The sequence below is a fragment of the Carcharhinus amblyrhynchos genome, chromosome 6 (assembly GCF_965287045.1).
Source record: "Carcharhinus amblyrhynchos chromosome 6, sCarAmb.v2.hapA, whole genome shotgun sequence".
Classification (NCBI taxonomy): domain Eukaryota; kingdom Metazoa; phylum Chordata; class Chondrichthyes; order Carcharhiniformes; family Carcharhinidae; genus Carcharhinus; species Carcharhinus amblyrhynchos.
In genome coordinates, this window is record NC_137329.1 from 82268456 (window position 1) to 82285595 (window position 17140).

At 40.6% G+C, this 17140-nt stretch overlaps 2 protein-coding genes across 7 annotated transcripts in view; both read left to right on the plus strand.

Annotated features, from left to right (window-relative positions):
• The window catches only part of iqub (IQ motif and ubiquitin domain containing), a 63899-nt gene extending 61072 nt beyond the window's left edge, over positions 1-2827 (plus strand). For all 6 annotated transcript variants that reach the window (XM_080190793.1, XM_080190792.1, XM_080190795.1 and 3 more), the window contains 3 exons: positions 598-846; positions 1628-1813; positions 2203-2827. In XM_080190793.1, the coding sequence (XP_080046919.1) occupies positions 598-846; positions 1628-1813; positions 2203-2376 (609 nt within the window). In that variant the 3' untranslated portion in view covers positions 2377-2827. The remainder of the gene's footprint in view (positions 1-597; positions 847-1627; positions 1814-2202) is intronic.
• Positions 2828-6237: 3410 nt separating this feature from the next.
• LOC145344501 (V-type proton ATPase subunit S1-like) overlaps positions 6238-17140 on the plus strand; it is a 41027-nt gene continuing 30124 nt past the window's right edge. The window contains exons 1-3 of the mRNA XM_080191679.1: positions 6238-6347; positions 14722-14848; positions 14943-15011. Of these exons, the coding sequence (XP_080047805.1) occupies positions 6238-6347; positions 14722-14848; positions 14943-15011 (306 nt within the window). The remainder of the gene's footprint in view (positions 6348-14721; positions 14849-14942; positions 15012-17140) is intronic.

The following is a 17140-nucleotide window of genomic DNA, read 5'->3' on the forward strand; positions in this document are numbered from 1 at the left end:
TTCTCTAGTAAAATTCTAATTGGATGTGAACCTACAAATGCTGACTTCAATTTATATTAACACACTGCTCCCCGCTCTTGGGGGAGTAGGGTGCCACTCTAAGTCTCCACTGTTGATGGATGTATCACTGCAAGCACTGGGCATAACCCAAATGAATTATCAATCCTGATCAACTGAAATTTGGGACAGTGCTGTGACAACATCGAAGTATTGGACTGTGATGCACTTCTAGGAACATTGCAGCACCGCCTTGATTTTAATTTACTGGCTCTAACAGTGTGTTAGTTATTATATTGTCATTAAGCATACTGGAGTATATTAACTCGAATCCACACTGTGATAGTTTGATTATTGTGCAAAGAGTTTTACAACTTATTTGCACTGGCCTCTATATAAATGCAATGTAAAAATCCTAACGTAACTTCAATTTGATATTGGAGACTTGGAGTAGTTTTTCATTTTTGTTGGAAGGTAAATTTGATCAACTTCTTTGATATTGCTGTATAAAGAATAACAATGAATTTTGACTTGTGTATAGTGGGAGCAATTGAAGATTTTTTTTAACTCTGTAAAATGAACTTTTCATCTCATTTATAGGTTCCACAGGATCCAATGCAATTGCGCAAAAACATTTACTTCTGTTCAAGTTGTGGAAGTTATTTACCATCCACAGAGTTCCCCTTGTCACTAACTTCACAGACTCTTCAAATCTGTCGCCAGTGCTTTAAGCTGAATAATGAAGCTCGTCGCCGTGAAGAAGCAACCATGTACAAAATGATTCTCAAGCGGCTGAGAAAAACTGAGGCCAGTTTTGAAGATGGCTCACAGCTGGCCTTCTTATTACAGGTACAATATAAGGTTATTGATGAAGACCATGCCTTTTCAACCTTGTCTTTTGCCTTAAGTGTGATCCGCAGGTTAAATCACCACCAGTCAGCTCTCCCACTCAAAAGGGAGCCCCGTATGGGCACCTGGGACTATGGCGACTTTACCTTTTATAACTGAGGTAAATTTTAAACAAACTCTCCTGGGTACGTTATCTCCATCCAATATTATCAAGAAAGTAAGAGATTATAAAGTTGGTATGCTTGCTTTATGTTCTCAACGTGTTTTATAATTTCAAATTTAGAGAAAATTATTCCCAGTGCTGGAGGTAACTTTGGCAATATTTCCAGTTAGTGGTTGCATGTCTAAAAGACAAAATATGCTAATGTTGGAAATCTGAGCTAAAAACATAACTTTCTGGAACTATTCAATGGGTCAGGCAAATGCTGACTGACCTGCTGGGTGTGTCTATCAATTTCGAATACCCTAAAGGACTGTATTTATAAAACACCTTAACACTTCTCAAATACTTCACATACAGTAAAATTTGCAATGATTATTGTTATAAAAGTTAACATATAATTTTTCACAGTACATTGTATGATACAAAAAGCCAAGAGAGATGAATGTAACAGTTATCTGTTTGTTTATACTGGACCAAGAGTTCCCCTTTGACTCATCCTTCCATAATAAAACTGGTTATTTGTCTTTTTTTTAAGTGAAGATTATGCTTTAATATTTTTGAACCAGTATTTTGAACAACTTTTTAAATGGAGTTACAAACCAAGTGTTATATTGGCAGGAACAAGATCTGAAACATCTGGTTGACAGTATTTGGGGTACACAGTCTGCACTGAGTGCTTCAAACAGTTTGAAAGACCTAACAATGATAAGGTGGGATAAAAGGTTTGAGTGGTCACCTTGGAACTGCATCCTTCTGACAGAAGAGGAAGCTGTGGCACATCTTAAAATTAACAACATTGAAAAGGTACAGAAGCTCGTCTCCCTACTTTTTAAAACTCTGCTTTTCATTTAATATTTTAATATTTACTAATTATTGTTCTTAGTTTATGGTCCCTTACAGTTGCACCCTCTAGTTCTTTGCCTTGTTTCTTGGTTAATTTGTGTTCCTTCGAGATTTAGACCTAGATCATATTTTCGTTATTTTCATTCCGATGTATTCATTGTCCTTTCAAGCTGTGGCATCCCTTAATTTTCTTGGACAAAATTTGGAAGCTTCAGGACTTTTAATGTCTATGGATCAAATTAAAAAAAGTAAATAAAGATTTAGAATATGTCAAAGAAAACCTCATCTCTTAACCTTCAACTTGAAATCACAGGGACTAACACAGCTTTATGTTGTTATTCACCATGCAGGATTATGAAGCCATATTTATTCGCAAGATCAAGCACCGACACACTTTGGGAAAAATCTACTTTTCTCGGATTCCTGAAATAGTGAATTATGCGCACACTTGCTTGATGCAAGACTTTACTTCCAAGAATGACCTCTTAGTTACAACTTCATTGAATGCAAAACAAAAGTCATAATTGGTAGATAACCATGTTTCAATGTTTGATTTCAAATAAAAATTGCAAATTTGCTGAAAATGTTGAAATGCTATCCCATCATCATAAATTATTAACAAAACTTTCTAATTGATAACTTGATTACATTGTTTCAGTCTCTTAGACTGATAGAGAAATGAACTAAATATAACTGGAATCAAATTTTAAATCCTTTTTGTATGAAGCTTTCTTCAATGTGACATAATAGTATTCAATCCTGTTATATTCTTGATTACAAGGATAATTTTCACAGGCGCCGGAACTGCACACGGTATCTGGGATGATGTTCTGACAGGTAAAACAGTTTGGTATGCACGAAAATAGTGTGGACTACCCACCATGTACTCCAGATGTCTTCAAATTGGCGAAAAAATACTACACTTCAGCTCAGTGTTAACGAAAGTGTACAAGATGCATTTAATGAGAAATAAAATTATCAAAGCAAATATTGTCAATATGGACCTTAACTTTGTTGTTCATGATGCTCACTTATGGAGACACATCACTTAATGGTAAAGAACCATTGAAAGTTTATCATATTTCTCAAGCTGATGAATGTCTGGATACAACACGTCAATCAAAGATCAGCTCAAAAATACAAATCATATCACACTGATTATGACATTAAGTTCTGTGATGAGCCAAATAGCTTACCTTTATTCTGAGCTGTTGGTCTCAGGGAAAAACATAATTCTCATTTTAACACTAGCCACTTCAGTATTCACCTATTCCTATATGTTATAAGGATGATTCGATTTTGCAACAGTTCTGTGAGCACATCTGGGGAAATTATGTGTGTGCAGCCTGTGATTTCTCCATTCATTAATTTTATTGGAAAGAAAATCACCAATTGTATTCCCTTGGTTTTCCAAGATGCAAGAATTGCAGTTTCCTGCTGGATGTATGGGATTGCCAAATCAGCGCTAATGTTTAATTGAAGATAAAAACAAAAGAAATATGCAAAACCACAGAAATTCAGAGCAACTGAGAGTTGAAGGTCCACGGGCAGTGGGTGTCCCTCCATTCCATGTGGTGCCAGCTCTTGCAGGGTCTGTCAGATGTGATGCCCTGGCACAAACATAGCCTTCTAGAGCGTTACATCTCTGACATCTGCAGGTATGATAACCGATATCAGAATACCCTCAGCCAGTTACCCTCAAATGCATTTGTGGAGCTGCTTCCAGAACAATGACAGGCCCAGCCACTTCCTCCTCTGCAGAGTGCTGGTCCTGGCTAGATGCCACAGCATGTCAGTGTCTCTGCTACTGCTCAATGCCAGTAAGTAGATTGTCAACTCGACAGACTCCAAGATCCTCTAATCCATGCACTCTGAAGAGAACACTACAGTGGGATAAAAGGGTTCGTGAGAGAACCCTGACCCTCCTCCCTCAACTCCTCTGGAAATACCACTCAATGGCAGCACACTCAGTAGATGCATCCACACCACTGCCCACACCCTTCATTTAGACACTATAGCCTCTTCACCACGTTGGTCCCTGTCAGCTCCAGCAGAATGCAGTGCGTGAGCCCACCTGTGTCTCAGTGGCACCAAACATTCACATTCTGCCAGCTCCCAAGCACACTCCAAGAAACTTGGAATCACGTTAGCGGGCAGTCTAGTGGCTGCATGTGAACAATGTTTGCATTCTGACGGGAATACCTCATGACTTCAAACGGGGTGCATGATGATATACATCACCACCATACCTTCATGGGGAGTGGGGGGCACATCAACGTTATCTGTGCGAATTTGCAGCCTTTTTAGGAATGTCAGCTCAATACCTGAGACGTATGATTGCAAAGTTTAAAAGATGGCCTCCACCAAGGGGCAGTGCTGTTTGGCTGTACAGCATTTATTTTCATAACCACTAGTGAAGGAAGGCTGTTCAGCCAAGTGTCATATAATCATTTAATTCCTACAGTGCAGAAGGTGGCCATTCTGTCCATCGAGCCTGCACAGAGAACTTTCCCACCCAAGCCCTATCTCTGTAACTCCATGTATGCTGCTAGTTCCCCTGACACTAAGGGGCAATTTAGTATCCAATGAACCTGACTTGCACATCTTTGGACTGTGGAAGTAAACTGGAGCACCCAGAGGAAATCCACGTAGACACAGGGAAAACTTACAAACGCTACATGGATAGTGACCCAAGGTCGGAATTGAACCTGGGCCCCTGGCACTGTGAGGCAGCAGTTCTCATCACTGTGCTATTTGTCTTTCCCTTGTGGCAGACAAGGCACGCTGAATTGTTTGAGGCCAGCAATTAGCATGTCCCGAGGGGCACCCTATTTCTCCTGGCTCAGAAGTGGTGAAGAGCCTTCACAGCACTCCAGCCCTCTTGCCAGCTCCCAGTAAGAAAAGGCATCCCCACAGCTGCGATATGGAAAAAAACCCATGGGAAGTGTTGGCTGCATATCGGCCTTCACAGCCCCTTTAACATGAAGGGAAGGTAAGGCCTACAGGTGACCCCTCCTGACCCCGATTCCTGAAATGGTGATTCTGCGACCTCCCCTCCAGCTCTGAGTTGCACTCACCTGTGTCCCCACATCCTCCCTGATGCCCACTGAGTGATGAACACCGTGGAGGGATCTGGCTGCCTGAGCACTCACTTCCAAAACCCCTCTGCTGTAAATGGCACCAGCATACTGAATATCCTGTGACAAGGGGGAAGTCTGGGAGAGAGTTCTTGCTAATGACATGGTAATGTGTTAAAATGTGGATCCTAGGATCCTGTGGTGTGTTTCACATTAGTCCTTTGGTGAGGGGATTGGAAGATCAGAATTCAGAAACTTTCGGTGCAACTCGCGTTTTCCGAGTCTTTCAAAATTTGAGCATATGCCACCATTCTTGCGGACGGAGAGTGAGAGCTCAAAATCACCCCCATTATTTTAACATAGAACATGCTTGAAGTTCTAGAAAATCAATTCCTGTCCACCATTTTTGTGTATTTCCTATGACGGCGAAAATTGGAACAATATTATAAATAACCATTTTCTGCACCCATGGGCAGCACGGTGGCACAGTGGTTAGCACTGCTGCCTCACAGCGCCAGGGACCCAGATTCAATTCTCAACTTGGGTCACTGTCTGTGGAGTCTGCACATTCTCCCCATGTCTGCTTGGGTTTTCTCCCACAGTCCGAAAGACGTGCCAGTTAGGTGCATTTCCATGTTAAATTCTCCCTCATTGGACATGAATAGATGCTGGACTGTGGCAACTAGGGGATTTTCACAGTAACTTCATTGCAGTGTTAATGAAAGCCTACTTGTGACACTAATAAATAAACTTTACTTCAAATCAGAAATGCCCTGACCAGTGGATTCTTCTGTGTGCTGTACAATAAAATTACAAACTGTTTATGAAGTACAGAGTTATAACTGAGTTACATATGACACGCAGAGTTAATCCTGACCTCTGAAATATTTAATATTTGTTATGGATTTGTGGATCTCTCCACCCTCCTTTGTACCAGAAATGCAGTTTAGAAATAAAGCATTCAAAATAGAAGGGCCACTTATTTCTAAAGCTTGTAGCTACTTGGTGATTTTAGAGTTAAACAGCTTGCATACTCATTGCTGATTACAAAATCACTCACACCCCTTAAGTAATCGCTTCATGACACATTAAGAAAAGATACTTTTCCTTCTCCTAAATGACCTTTCATTACTTGTTTCCTGCCCACTTTCTTGATCAGTGTTTTCTCCAAAACAGAGGATACCAAACAAGCCTGGTTAGTTCCAGAATTGCAGAGATCTGACCAAAAGGGTTGGCTTCTTTTAAAAATACATTAATGTTTTTATTTTCAGTGTGTTCTAATCAGAGTTGAGTCCCCCTGAAAGCACCATGGCTGGAAACCATTGTCTGCAGCTGCTGTTTTGCTGTACTTCAGCCATCATTTTCCAGGACACTTCTGCTGTGGATCACGTCCCCATGCTGATGTGGTCGACCTTCAGGTAAGTCTGAGACCAACTTATATTCAAACAAAGTCAGAAAAATTACTAGCTTGTAAGTTTATTATGTTCCAGCAATCTATCAAAGGTTAGCATTCTGCTGTAAAATGAAATCGGAAAACTTAAATTTATTTTTGTGAGTAGATTCCAAATGGTGCCAACAGAATGTAGCATTGTGGCACAGTGGTTAGCATTGCTGCCTCACAGTACCAGGGACCCAGATTCAATTCTGACCTTGGATAACTGTGAGGAGTTTGTGTATTCTTTCTGTGTCCCCATGAGTTTCTTCTTGGTGCTCCGATATTCTCCCACACTCCAAAACTGTGTGGATTAGATTGATTGGCCATGCTAAAATGCCGATTAGTGTCATGGGAACTGGCAGGCTAAATACGTGATGTTGCAGTGATGGGACTGTTGGAGGAATTGAATGAACAGTCTATGAGACTGCATAGACTTTCAACAAAAACAGCTTTATTCAACATGTGTGAGGGAAAGCAGCACTCAGAGTTGTAATTCCAGCTTGTTTATGAGCTACTCTGCTCATAATTATATTTACACATTATTATGCTTTTTGGCGTTACAATGTGTTACATGCAAGATTTTGATTAGGTTATCGTCTTGTTACTTCAAGCTTGTTGAAGTTCTGTTTTCTATCACATATTATTGCTCCATTGTCCTGTGTGCTTTTATCTTTAGCCATTATTTTGCACGTATCCTGTCTACCTTGTTGTAATATCGAAGCCCTGCAGTTTCCTTCTAGAATGCAAATTTCAACTGTGTACGTCAATTGTCACCATCTCCCCCTTCCTTTGATTGGTTTTCCAGAGGTACAATGGATTTATACATCTTCTCTAGACATTGTGGGGTCATAATAACTGATATTGATTCTTTATTGTTGCTGTAACCTCTGAAGAGTATCACCTGGGGCGTGACTGTTAGTGCGATCTGGGAGGTAGTTATTTATAATTTCTCATGTATTTACCTGCTGTGAGTTTTGACACTACAGCCAGGCTGCCCATTTAACCCTTTCCATTCTTTCCTATTTTGCTACAGCCCAAACTCCCTGAGGGCCCTATTACAATTTACCCCATTGACCCTTGGCCATACCCAAAGTAGCCATTAAAAGGCACCAGTTTGTGTCTCTACTCTTTTTTATACCAGGAATTCTATCAATCCTTATCAGTCTAATTAGGACTATAACTTTAGGATATCATTTCCTGCCTTCATTTGGATGCTCCCTTCTAGGTGGACTTGTTAGGCCGAATGAACTCTTTCTGCACTGTAGGAATTTTATGATTCTAAAGAAAATCCAAGATTTTTATCATGAAGATGGTGTAAATGTGGGCTAATTTCCTTTGGGGAAATTATTAACAAGTGCAAGTATTAACAAAGACTATTAAAAGGACTAACCTTGGGGTGGGATGATGGCACAGTGGTTAGCACTGCTGTCTCACAGCATCAGGGACCCTGGTTCAATTCCCAGGTTGGATCACTGTCTGTGCAGAATCTCCCTATGTCTGTGTGGGTTTCCTCTGGAAGCTCTGGTTTCCGCCCAAGTCTGAAAGATTAGGTGTATTGGCCAAGCTAAATTCTCCCTCAGTGTACCTGAGCAGGCTCTGGAGTGTGGCAACTCAGGGATTTTCACAGTAACTTAATGTAAGCTGACTGATGACGCTAGTAAATAAACTTTAGCTTTAAAACTTAAGGTTTTGTACCTGAACACTTGGAGCATTTAAAATAAAATGGATGAATTTGTTGCACAGATAGATGTAAAGGACTATGATAATAGTTGGGACAATGGAGACATGGTTCTAAAGTGACCAAAGACGGGAACTAAACATTGAGGACTATTCAGTGTTTAGGAAGAAGAGACTGAAAGGAAAAGATGATGGAGTTGCACTGTTGATTAAAGGAAATATTGATATAGTATTGAGAGACAGTATTAACACAGATGGTGTAGAATCTGTTTGGGTAGAGTAAAGAAACACCAAGGGGCAAAAAACACTTGTGGGAGTGGTATACAGACCATCAAACTGTTATGGTAGTTTTGGGAATAGCATTGAACAGGAAATCAGAGATGCAAAGGAATATCTATGATTAAGGATGACTTTAATCTGCATATAAATTTAATGAGGCAAATTAGTCACTGTACAAGAGGGAAGGGTGTAAATGGGATGATTTTCTGGACCAAAACATTGAGAAACCAACAAGAGAACAGGCCATCTTGGACTGTGTATTGTGGAATGTGAAATGATTGGTTGTGAGAGAACCCTTGGGGATGAGTGGCCATCATATGATATAATTCCTTACCAAGGTGAATAGTAAAGTAGTTGATTTTGTGACCAGTGTCGTGAATCTTAAGAAAGATGATGTATGAGGCATGAATTGGTTCTGATGGACTAGGAAACATTACTGAAAGGAAGGAGAGTGGGCAGGCAATGGCAGACATTCTAGAAACAAATACGTGAACTCCAAAAGTTGTTTACTCTTGTTTGGTGCAAGAGTGGAAAGTTAACTGTGGCCAAACCATTGCTAACAAGGGAGATTAGAGATCATATCAGGTTCAAAGAAGAAGCATACAAATTGGCAAGAAAAAGCAATAGATCTGAGGATTGGGAACAGTTTAAATTTCAGCAAAGGTGGACCGAGGGATTGATTAAGAAGGGAGAAATAGAGTATGAAAGTAAGCTAGCAGGGAACATTAAAACTGACTGTAAAAGTTTATATAGGTACGTAAAGAGACAAAGAGTGACAAAATAAAATGTAGCCCCCTTACAGATAGAAACAGGGGAATTCATAACAGTGAACAAAGAAATGACTGAGGAACTAAATTTATACTTTGTTTCTGTCTTCACAAAGGAAGAATAATGTACCAGAAATTCTGAAAAACACAAGTTTCAGTGAGAAGCTGAAGGAAATCAGCATGAGAAATGATTTTTGGGAAATTGATGGGATTGTAGGTGGATAAATCTCCAAGGCCTGATAATTTTTATCCTAGAGTACTTAAGGAAGTGACTCTAGAAATAATAGAGCCATTGGTGGTCATTCTCCAAAATCCTTTGGACCCTGGAATGGTTCCTACAAGTTGAAGGGTAGCTAAGGTAAGTCCACTATTCAAAAAGGGAGGTAAAGAGAAAAAAAGGGAATTATCGACCAGTAAGATTAATGTTGGGAGAGGGAAGCTACTAGAGTCCATTATCAATGATTTCATAGTACAGCATATGGAAGGTAGTGGTGTTATCAGACAAAGTCAGCATGGACTTATGTAAGGGAAATGATGATCAACTAGAATTCTTTGAGCTTGTAACTAGTAAAATTGACCAGGGATAACCAGTGGATGTTGTTTATTTAGACTTTCAGAAGGCTTTTGACAAGGTCTAGGATAGCAGATTACTATGTAAAGTTAAAGCACATGGGATTGGGGTATTGACTTGAGATGGATAAAAAGCTGGTTAGCAGACAGGAAACAGAGTTGGCATAAATGTGGTTTTTTTTCAATTGGCAGGCAGTGATGAGTAGGAAACTGTAGGGATCTGTGCCAGGACCCCAACTATTCACATATAATAATGATTTGGAAGAGGGAACTAAATGTATTAACCCTAAATTAGCAGATGATGCAAAATTGGGTGGAGGATTAGTTGTGAGGAGGATGCAGAGATGCTTCAGCATGATTTGGACAGGCTAAGTGAGTGGGCATATGCATGGCAGATGGCAGTATAGTGTGAATAAATGTGAAGTTATCCACTTCAGGAGCAAAAATAGGAAGGCAAATTACTATTTGAATGGGTATACATTGAAAGAGGTGGATACTCAGCAAGGCCTTGGTTTCCTCGTACATCAGTTACTGAAAGTGAGCGTGCAAGTACAGCAGGCAGTAAAGAAGGCAGATGGTATGTTGACTCTCATAGCAAGGCGATTTGAGTATAGGTATAGAGATAGGGATATTTTCATGCAATTGTATAGGTGATTGGTGAGCCCACACCTGGAGTATTGCGAGCAATTCTGGTGTCTTTATTTGAGGAAGGATGTCCTTGCTACAGTGGGATTGCAGCAAGGGCTTACCAGGCTGATTCCTGGGATGATAGGTCTGTCATATGAGGAAGACTGCTGGCCAAAGAGGTGGGTGCAGGGCCAAAGGTGAACACAGAGTCAGTGTCATACTGAACCTAACATTCATTTGGGTGGATCATAAAGAAATGAAGCTGATACTTTTGTTAAGGACAAGGGTAGAGAGAGAAAAGTTGGAATAAACCACCTTCCCCCATTTCACTTCCTAAACCATTTCATCTCTAACTTTTCCCGATTTTGATGGTAGGTCATTAACCTGAAACATTAAGTTTGTTTCCCTCCTTGTGGATACTGGCAGAACCATTGGGTGTTGTCAGCATTGTCTTTTGATTCTTAGTTAAGGGTAAGCGTCACAGGAAGCATAGTGCTGTCCAAAGTAACCAATCTCATAAACCCCATCTTGTAAACCATTATCCATGACATAACTTATAGAATGCTAATTAACTTTAATTACCCTTTGTCGCATTGCAAACAGTCATAGAAGGGTCTGGTATGTATGGGGTTAATATGGAATTGAGTACTGAACTGCCTACAGTGAGGTAAGAAGGCACATGACTTAGACCTAGGGTCAATATGGTTTTGACCAATGATGTGTTAAGACATAGCGTGGTGTAGCTGCCTACCCTTTTTCTCCATAATTGTACACGTAGTTAATAAAGACTTGCCATTAACATTCTTTAATAGGTGTGTTCTACAACCAACACCATCCCTACACAAACAGGAATACATATATTGTGTTTGAATTGTAAACATGTCAGTATCCAGTTGAAGGAAGATCTTTTCCTGTTCAGTGTGGTTGTTTCAGTTAAGTAACTGGTTATAGAGAGTAAATGTGTAGAGTAACTGCTTCTACTACCTAAACCCTGCACAAGAACCAGGGCATGAAGGTCAAACGGAATGATTAGATGACCTTCGTAAGCATGGCTATGACTTGATGCAAACATATGTCTTGAATATACCTGTTGGTCATGTTAGGGGAATGGATTTTTCTGAATATCTTATGAAGGCAACTGTTCCCCCCTTTACGTCTTATGTGATCCCTGACTGTCTTTCCTTTCACTTCATTTCTTTTCAAAAATTATTTTGTTAGTGAAATATTTTTGCTTTGTTTTACCTTTTCACAAGGCTCTTCTTTTCAAATCCTTTCTCTTGAATACCTGTTACTATTTTCAAAAGCCTCACTTCCCTGTTAACAGACTCGTTCCTCCTCTCTCACAGTTAATGGCCATGTTGTTCCTCTCTCACTGTTTATGGCCTTGTTGCTTCTCTCTCACTGTTAATGGATTCTAATGGCTCTATCATTCTTCTCAGTGATGGTCACTGTCTCCATGTTCTCTTCACCCACTCTTCTAGGTTACTGCCTCTTAAGTTGACTTAGGCCCAAGACCAGCCATGTTCTGATTTTTGCTATCTTTTGTGATAGGTTGATTCAATTTTCCTGGAGCAATCCCCAGCAACAAAATTGGCATTTTCCTAGTTTGACATTGCAAGACTGTGTTGGTTCAGGAAGGTTCCTCAAACTGGGCTCAAATTCCATTTCAAAATGTTTTCTATACAAAAAAGTGATTAAGTTACTAAAAGTAACTGGCTATGGTTTGGTATAGCTTTTCTTCTAATGATTTTGAATGATTTTAAACCAGGTTTCTCACTGGTGGAGGAGTGGACTTTCTTGCTAAAAATACTTTTCAGCACTGACCCCATTTTCAGCCATATTGTTAAAACTGCACCAGTTTTCTTAGCTACATCAAGGAGTGTTTTCAATGGAATGAAAAATCAAGTAAATGATTGCATTCTATTACAATGTCTGATTGCACTAGCTCAGGAACTATTTCACTTCTTGTGCTTACGCAAACGACCTCTAACAGCAAGTTGAACTGTCAGCTAACCCCTGCAATTTCAAACACATTTTGAAAACAGAAACTCTACCCCACTATTTAACCACAACATTCCTTGTTGTTATGCTGAAATTGAACATATGATATGAGCATCATCATGGATCCGAGCTTCTACAGCATTCAATTGTCATGGTACTTCTCAAAGTATTAAACTTGCAACCTCCTTTCGTGTTGAACCTTTTCTTGAAATGTTTAAGTTTGACAACTGTAAACAAAGTAAAATTTAATAGTAGATAAGTCTTTTGCAGGGACAAATCTGGAATAAGTTAAAGCTTCATACACAAACCCTTGCCTAATCTCCTTTTAAGATATTTGGCATACCTGACCTAAATACTCCAACACATTCCTGCATGCTCTCAGAAATAGGAGTGTCTAGATGATGATAATTTTGCCTCCTCCACAAGAAAGTATATCTAGGCAGAATAAACCCTTAAATTAGTCTTAAAACAGATTTTAAAATGCATTCAAACCTTTCCAAAGGATGAGGTAAATTGAATGTATCACCTACAAAAATTAATACCTTTGACAGCTAACATTTACATAGCACCTTTAATGCTGTTTTGTCAAAGCAGTGGACACAGAGCCGGAGGAGGAGATGTTAAAGAGGTCATCAATAGATCAAGAAGCTGAGATTTAAAGAGCGATTACATGTAAAAACATAGCATTAACGACACAGAAACAGAGAGTGCTGATGATAAATATTTCATCAGCCTCCTACCATCCCTCATCATCTCGCCTTACCAGCATATCTTTTTATCCCTTACCTCTTCATCTGTTCATCTAGTGGTGAATAGCTCACCTTCTGACTCTCCAAAGTCTGTCCACCATCAATAAGGCACAAGTCAGGAATGTAATGTAATAACTTCCCTTTGCCTGGATGAAAGCAGCTCCAACTACACTCAAGGAGCTCAACATGGACAAAGCAACCTATTTGATTGATGCCCCTTCTACAAACATTAACTTCTTCCACCTTTGATACATAGTAGCAGAGGTCCATACCACCTATAAGATGGACTGCAGGAACTCATCAAGGCTCCTTAGGCAGCACCTCCCAAGCCCATTACTACTACCATCGAGAAGGACAAGAGCAGCAGACACCTGGAAACACTACCAACTGGAAATTCCCCTCCAAGCCACTCACCATCCTGACTTGGAAATTTATCACTGATCCTTCACTACATTGAGTTAAAATACTGGAATTCCCTCCCTAATAGCACTGTACCTACACCACAGGGCATGTAGCGCTCAAGGAGGCACCTCACCACTACCTTCTCAAGAGCAATTAGAGATAGGCAATAAATGTTGGCCTTGCCAGCAGAGTGCACATTCTGTGAATGAATTCTTTCTAAAATTATCTAATTGTCTAGTGGAGCATGGTTGAGGAATCTCTAAATGCTTATTACTGGAAAACCTGGGATGCCATAGATCTACATAGTTGCACGATTCAAAGTTAAAGTATATTTATTCGTCACAAGTAAGGCTTTCATTAACATTGCAATGAAGTTACTGTGAAATTCCCCTAGTCGCCACAGTCTAGCACCAGTTTGGGTCAATGCACCTAACCAGCATATCTTTCAGAATGTGGGAGGAAACTGGAGAGCCAAGAGGAAACCTAAGCAGACATGGATAGATAGTGACCCAAGCCGGGAATCAAACCCGGGTCTCTGGCTCTGTGAGGCAGCCGTGCTAACCAAATGCCTACAAATTATAATAATCATGGAATTGCTTCAGTTCAATTGCTTTGAATATGTGAAGTAATTTCTGCCACTCTGTAAATGATATAAAAAATATATAAAAATAACCGTGTAGATTTTATGGGAATGAAAGTTACTATGGGGACGTAATCGCAAAGCTATGCCTGAAATTATGCCCCATCATGTACCCATTTTGCCAATGTTTACTTATACCCCAAATTTCTGCCAACCAGAATATAAAAATGTGCATTAGTGCTTCAATGTGAATAATTAGGACTTGAATTAAAATTTCAATCCTTCTAAATATAATTCATGCACATTCACCACTGTCCTGTGTATTAAAATATGGAGAAATATTGAGGCTGTGGTGTAATTTTGGCACTGCCAGGATTGTTCTTTTGTCAAGGAAGCAGTCATATTTCAGAACTGCAGCTTTCAAGGTCAGATGAACTTTGAGTTTTGCAATATAGTTATAATTAGAAGAAAGAGTAAAAACTTAAGAAAAATGTTAATGTAATATTTTGACTTTATTTCACACTTGCATTTGATTTTAGAGTTACAATAAAAAAATTCTTCTGGGTTATAACCACATAAAGCATGCAAATGAGTTCACTTTTCCGTGAATTAACAAGTATTCATATTTTAATTGAATTATTTGTTTTAACTGCATGAGAATACTTACACCAACCCTCTTTGAAATATATTGTGATTCATTTTCAGCTCTTTATGGAATATGAAAAGTGCCATACGTGAAGGTCATATCGTTAAAAAGCATGAGATGCTTACATTCCTGAAACCAGTTTTTAACCAGGGCTCTCAGAATGTTGTTCTCTTTCTTCAGAATGAGGTTAGTAATAGCCATTATGACCATAGTTCATGAATCAATCTTTGTTAAATGATTTCTGATGTGTACTCCTTCATCTTTTTCAATTGTTCCTCAGCTTAGTGTCGAAGACTTCACACGTTATGGTCCTGGTTATGAAGGGTCAGAAATATTTTGCAATATCCCGGTAAGTACAGTTAAGTCACACATCCTGCTACACAGGAATCTGAAATAAGTTAAGTGAGATCTATGATTGCATTTCCACACATTTGGTTCAATATTGGTCACCACGGTCATTTAGAAAATTGAACACTGTCTCAATTTTGTTAAGTTGTTGTGCCAAGATAACAGAGGATGTATGTTCATCTTCAAGTGCTTTATTTAGTTGCCTAAGATCCATGCAAGGTTTCATCAAGCAATTGGATTTTGGCATCCGAGCCATCTTCACACACCAGCTCATTTGTTCTGTCAAAGATGAAATAAGTCCATTTTTCAAAATCGAGTCAATTTTCTCCTTCACTTTTGGCTAGTGTAGATGGGAAACTTTTCTGAGTGCAAATAGACTGACTAGGCAGGATTTTATGTCCTTGCTCGCCCTGAAACTGTAAAGCCACACCTGAGGTCAACAGACCCTTCCATACTCCATCCCTCGTCCGTTTTGATTTCCATAGTGGGCGGGGTGGTAAAATTCCAAAGATTGGCTTTGTTCCTGGATGAAGAGCTTGTGGTATGCTGTCTCCAGCTTTCCTAGTCCAGCCAACAGCTGTAGAAATTCAGCTCTGAAGTCATTGGGCTGATTTTATTGGTTATCCAGTTCTTCCGATCTGCAAATCAGGAGCAAGACAGTACGAGCTCAACAGCTCAACTCTGGTTCTGAATCACGTATAATATTTCTGTGATCTTTTTTTCCTCTCGATGTTGGAGGATTTTCCTCAGTTCTCTCACGACAATGAGTCCTATCCATCGAGGTCCATATAGGTTTTTGCCCAGTGGTTGAAAAGATCTTTCCTCTAACCACGGTCCTGCATCAGAAAGAACAGACTCTGCTGCACCCGTGTCTAACTTAAAGTGTATCTTGCTTCCTTCAACTAGGATATCCCTCCAGGATCTTCCACTTGGGGCCCGATTTTACCATAAGGGCACGAAAACGTGATGAAGTCAGGTGTGAGCCAGTACCGTGATCCGCACCCGTCCGCACAGATTGTCACCTTACCGCAACCTGAAATGGTGGCGATTCAATTTGTGCCCAAAACATGTACAATGGTGATTTAAATGCATTTGCAAGCATTTAAATTGAATTAATGAACTGCCTATCTGACTTAGCATTTCCCCGTTTACCACCGTGTTTACTACTGTGGAACCGTGCTGTAATGGACCTATTAAATAAAAGTCTGAATCGGGTGCTCCAACTGCTGAAGAGCGAGTTCAGTGCTTCCAACAGCTCTCTGACTCAGATTGGTGGTGGGGGGAAGGAGGGAGGCATGCCTTGTCATTCTCTGGTTGGTGGGGAGGAGAGTGAGGCCAGATCATTGTCTGGTTTGGTGGGGGGAGGAGGAGGATGCGGGTCAGATGTTCCTCTGTGGAGGAAGTGAGTGAGGGCAGATCATTCCCTGGGGGAGGTTGGGGGATGGGAGAAGAATGAGTGAGGCCAGATCGTTGTCTGGAGGGGGGGGCGGGGGGTGGTGGGGGGTGAGTGTGGCCAGATCGTTGCCATGTGGGGGATGGGAGTGAGGCCAGATCGTTGTCTGGCGGGGAAGGGGCCAGAGGAGGGAGGTGGGTAAGATGTATCTCTGGTTGGGGAGGAGGGAGGTCCGATCACTCACTGGTGTGGGGGGGGGCGGGGCAGATGGATTTGAGGTGGGAAGGCACGGGGGGCAGGGGGGTCTGCTGCCACTCTGTGGGCAATTGATAGGGGAAGAGGGGCAGGGGTGGTGATAGGTCTGGGTAGTAAGGGGGTTGATAAGGGGGATAGTGATGTCTGTGGGTAGTAAAGGGATGGATAAGGGGGACAGTGATGTGTGTGGGGGACATCGTTCCTGCTTTTCACTCCCGAGCCGCTTTCTTCGCTTTCTGTGGCTCGGGGGCGATCTGTCACGGGCGTGCTTTTTCAAATTTTTTTCTAACTGCACATGCACTCTTCAGAGCTCTGATCATTTTGGCTGCGCTAAGCCCCACCCACATCATGAATGGGACCCGCGATGTGTTTTTCAGGCTGAGTGCTTATGGAGGCGCCTGAAAGCAGATTCCCAAGTCAGATCTGCATTCCACCCAGATTCAGCACTTCGAATGAAAATGGTAAAATCAGCCTCTTGGTTC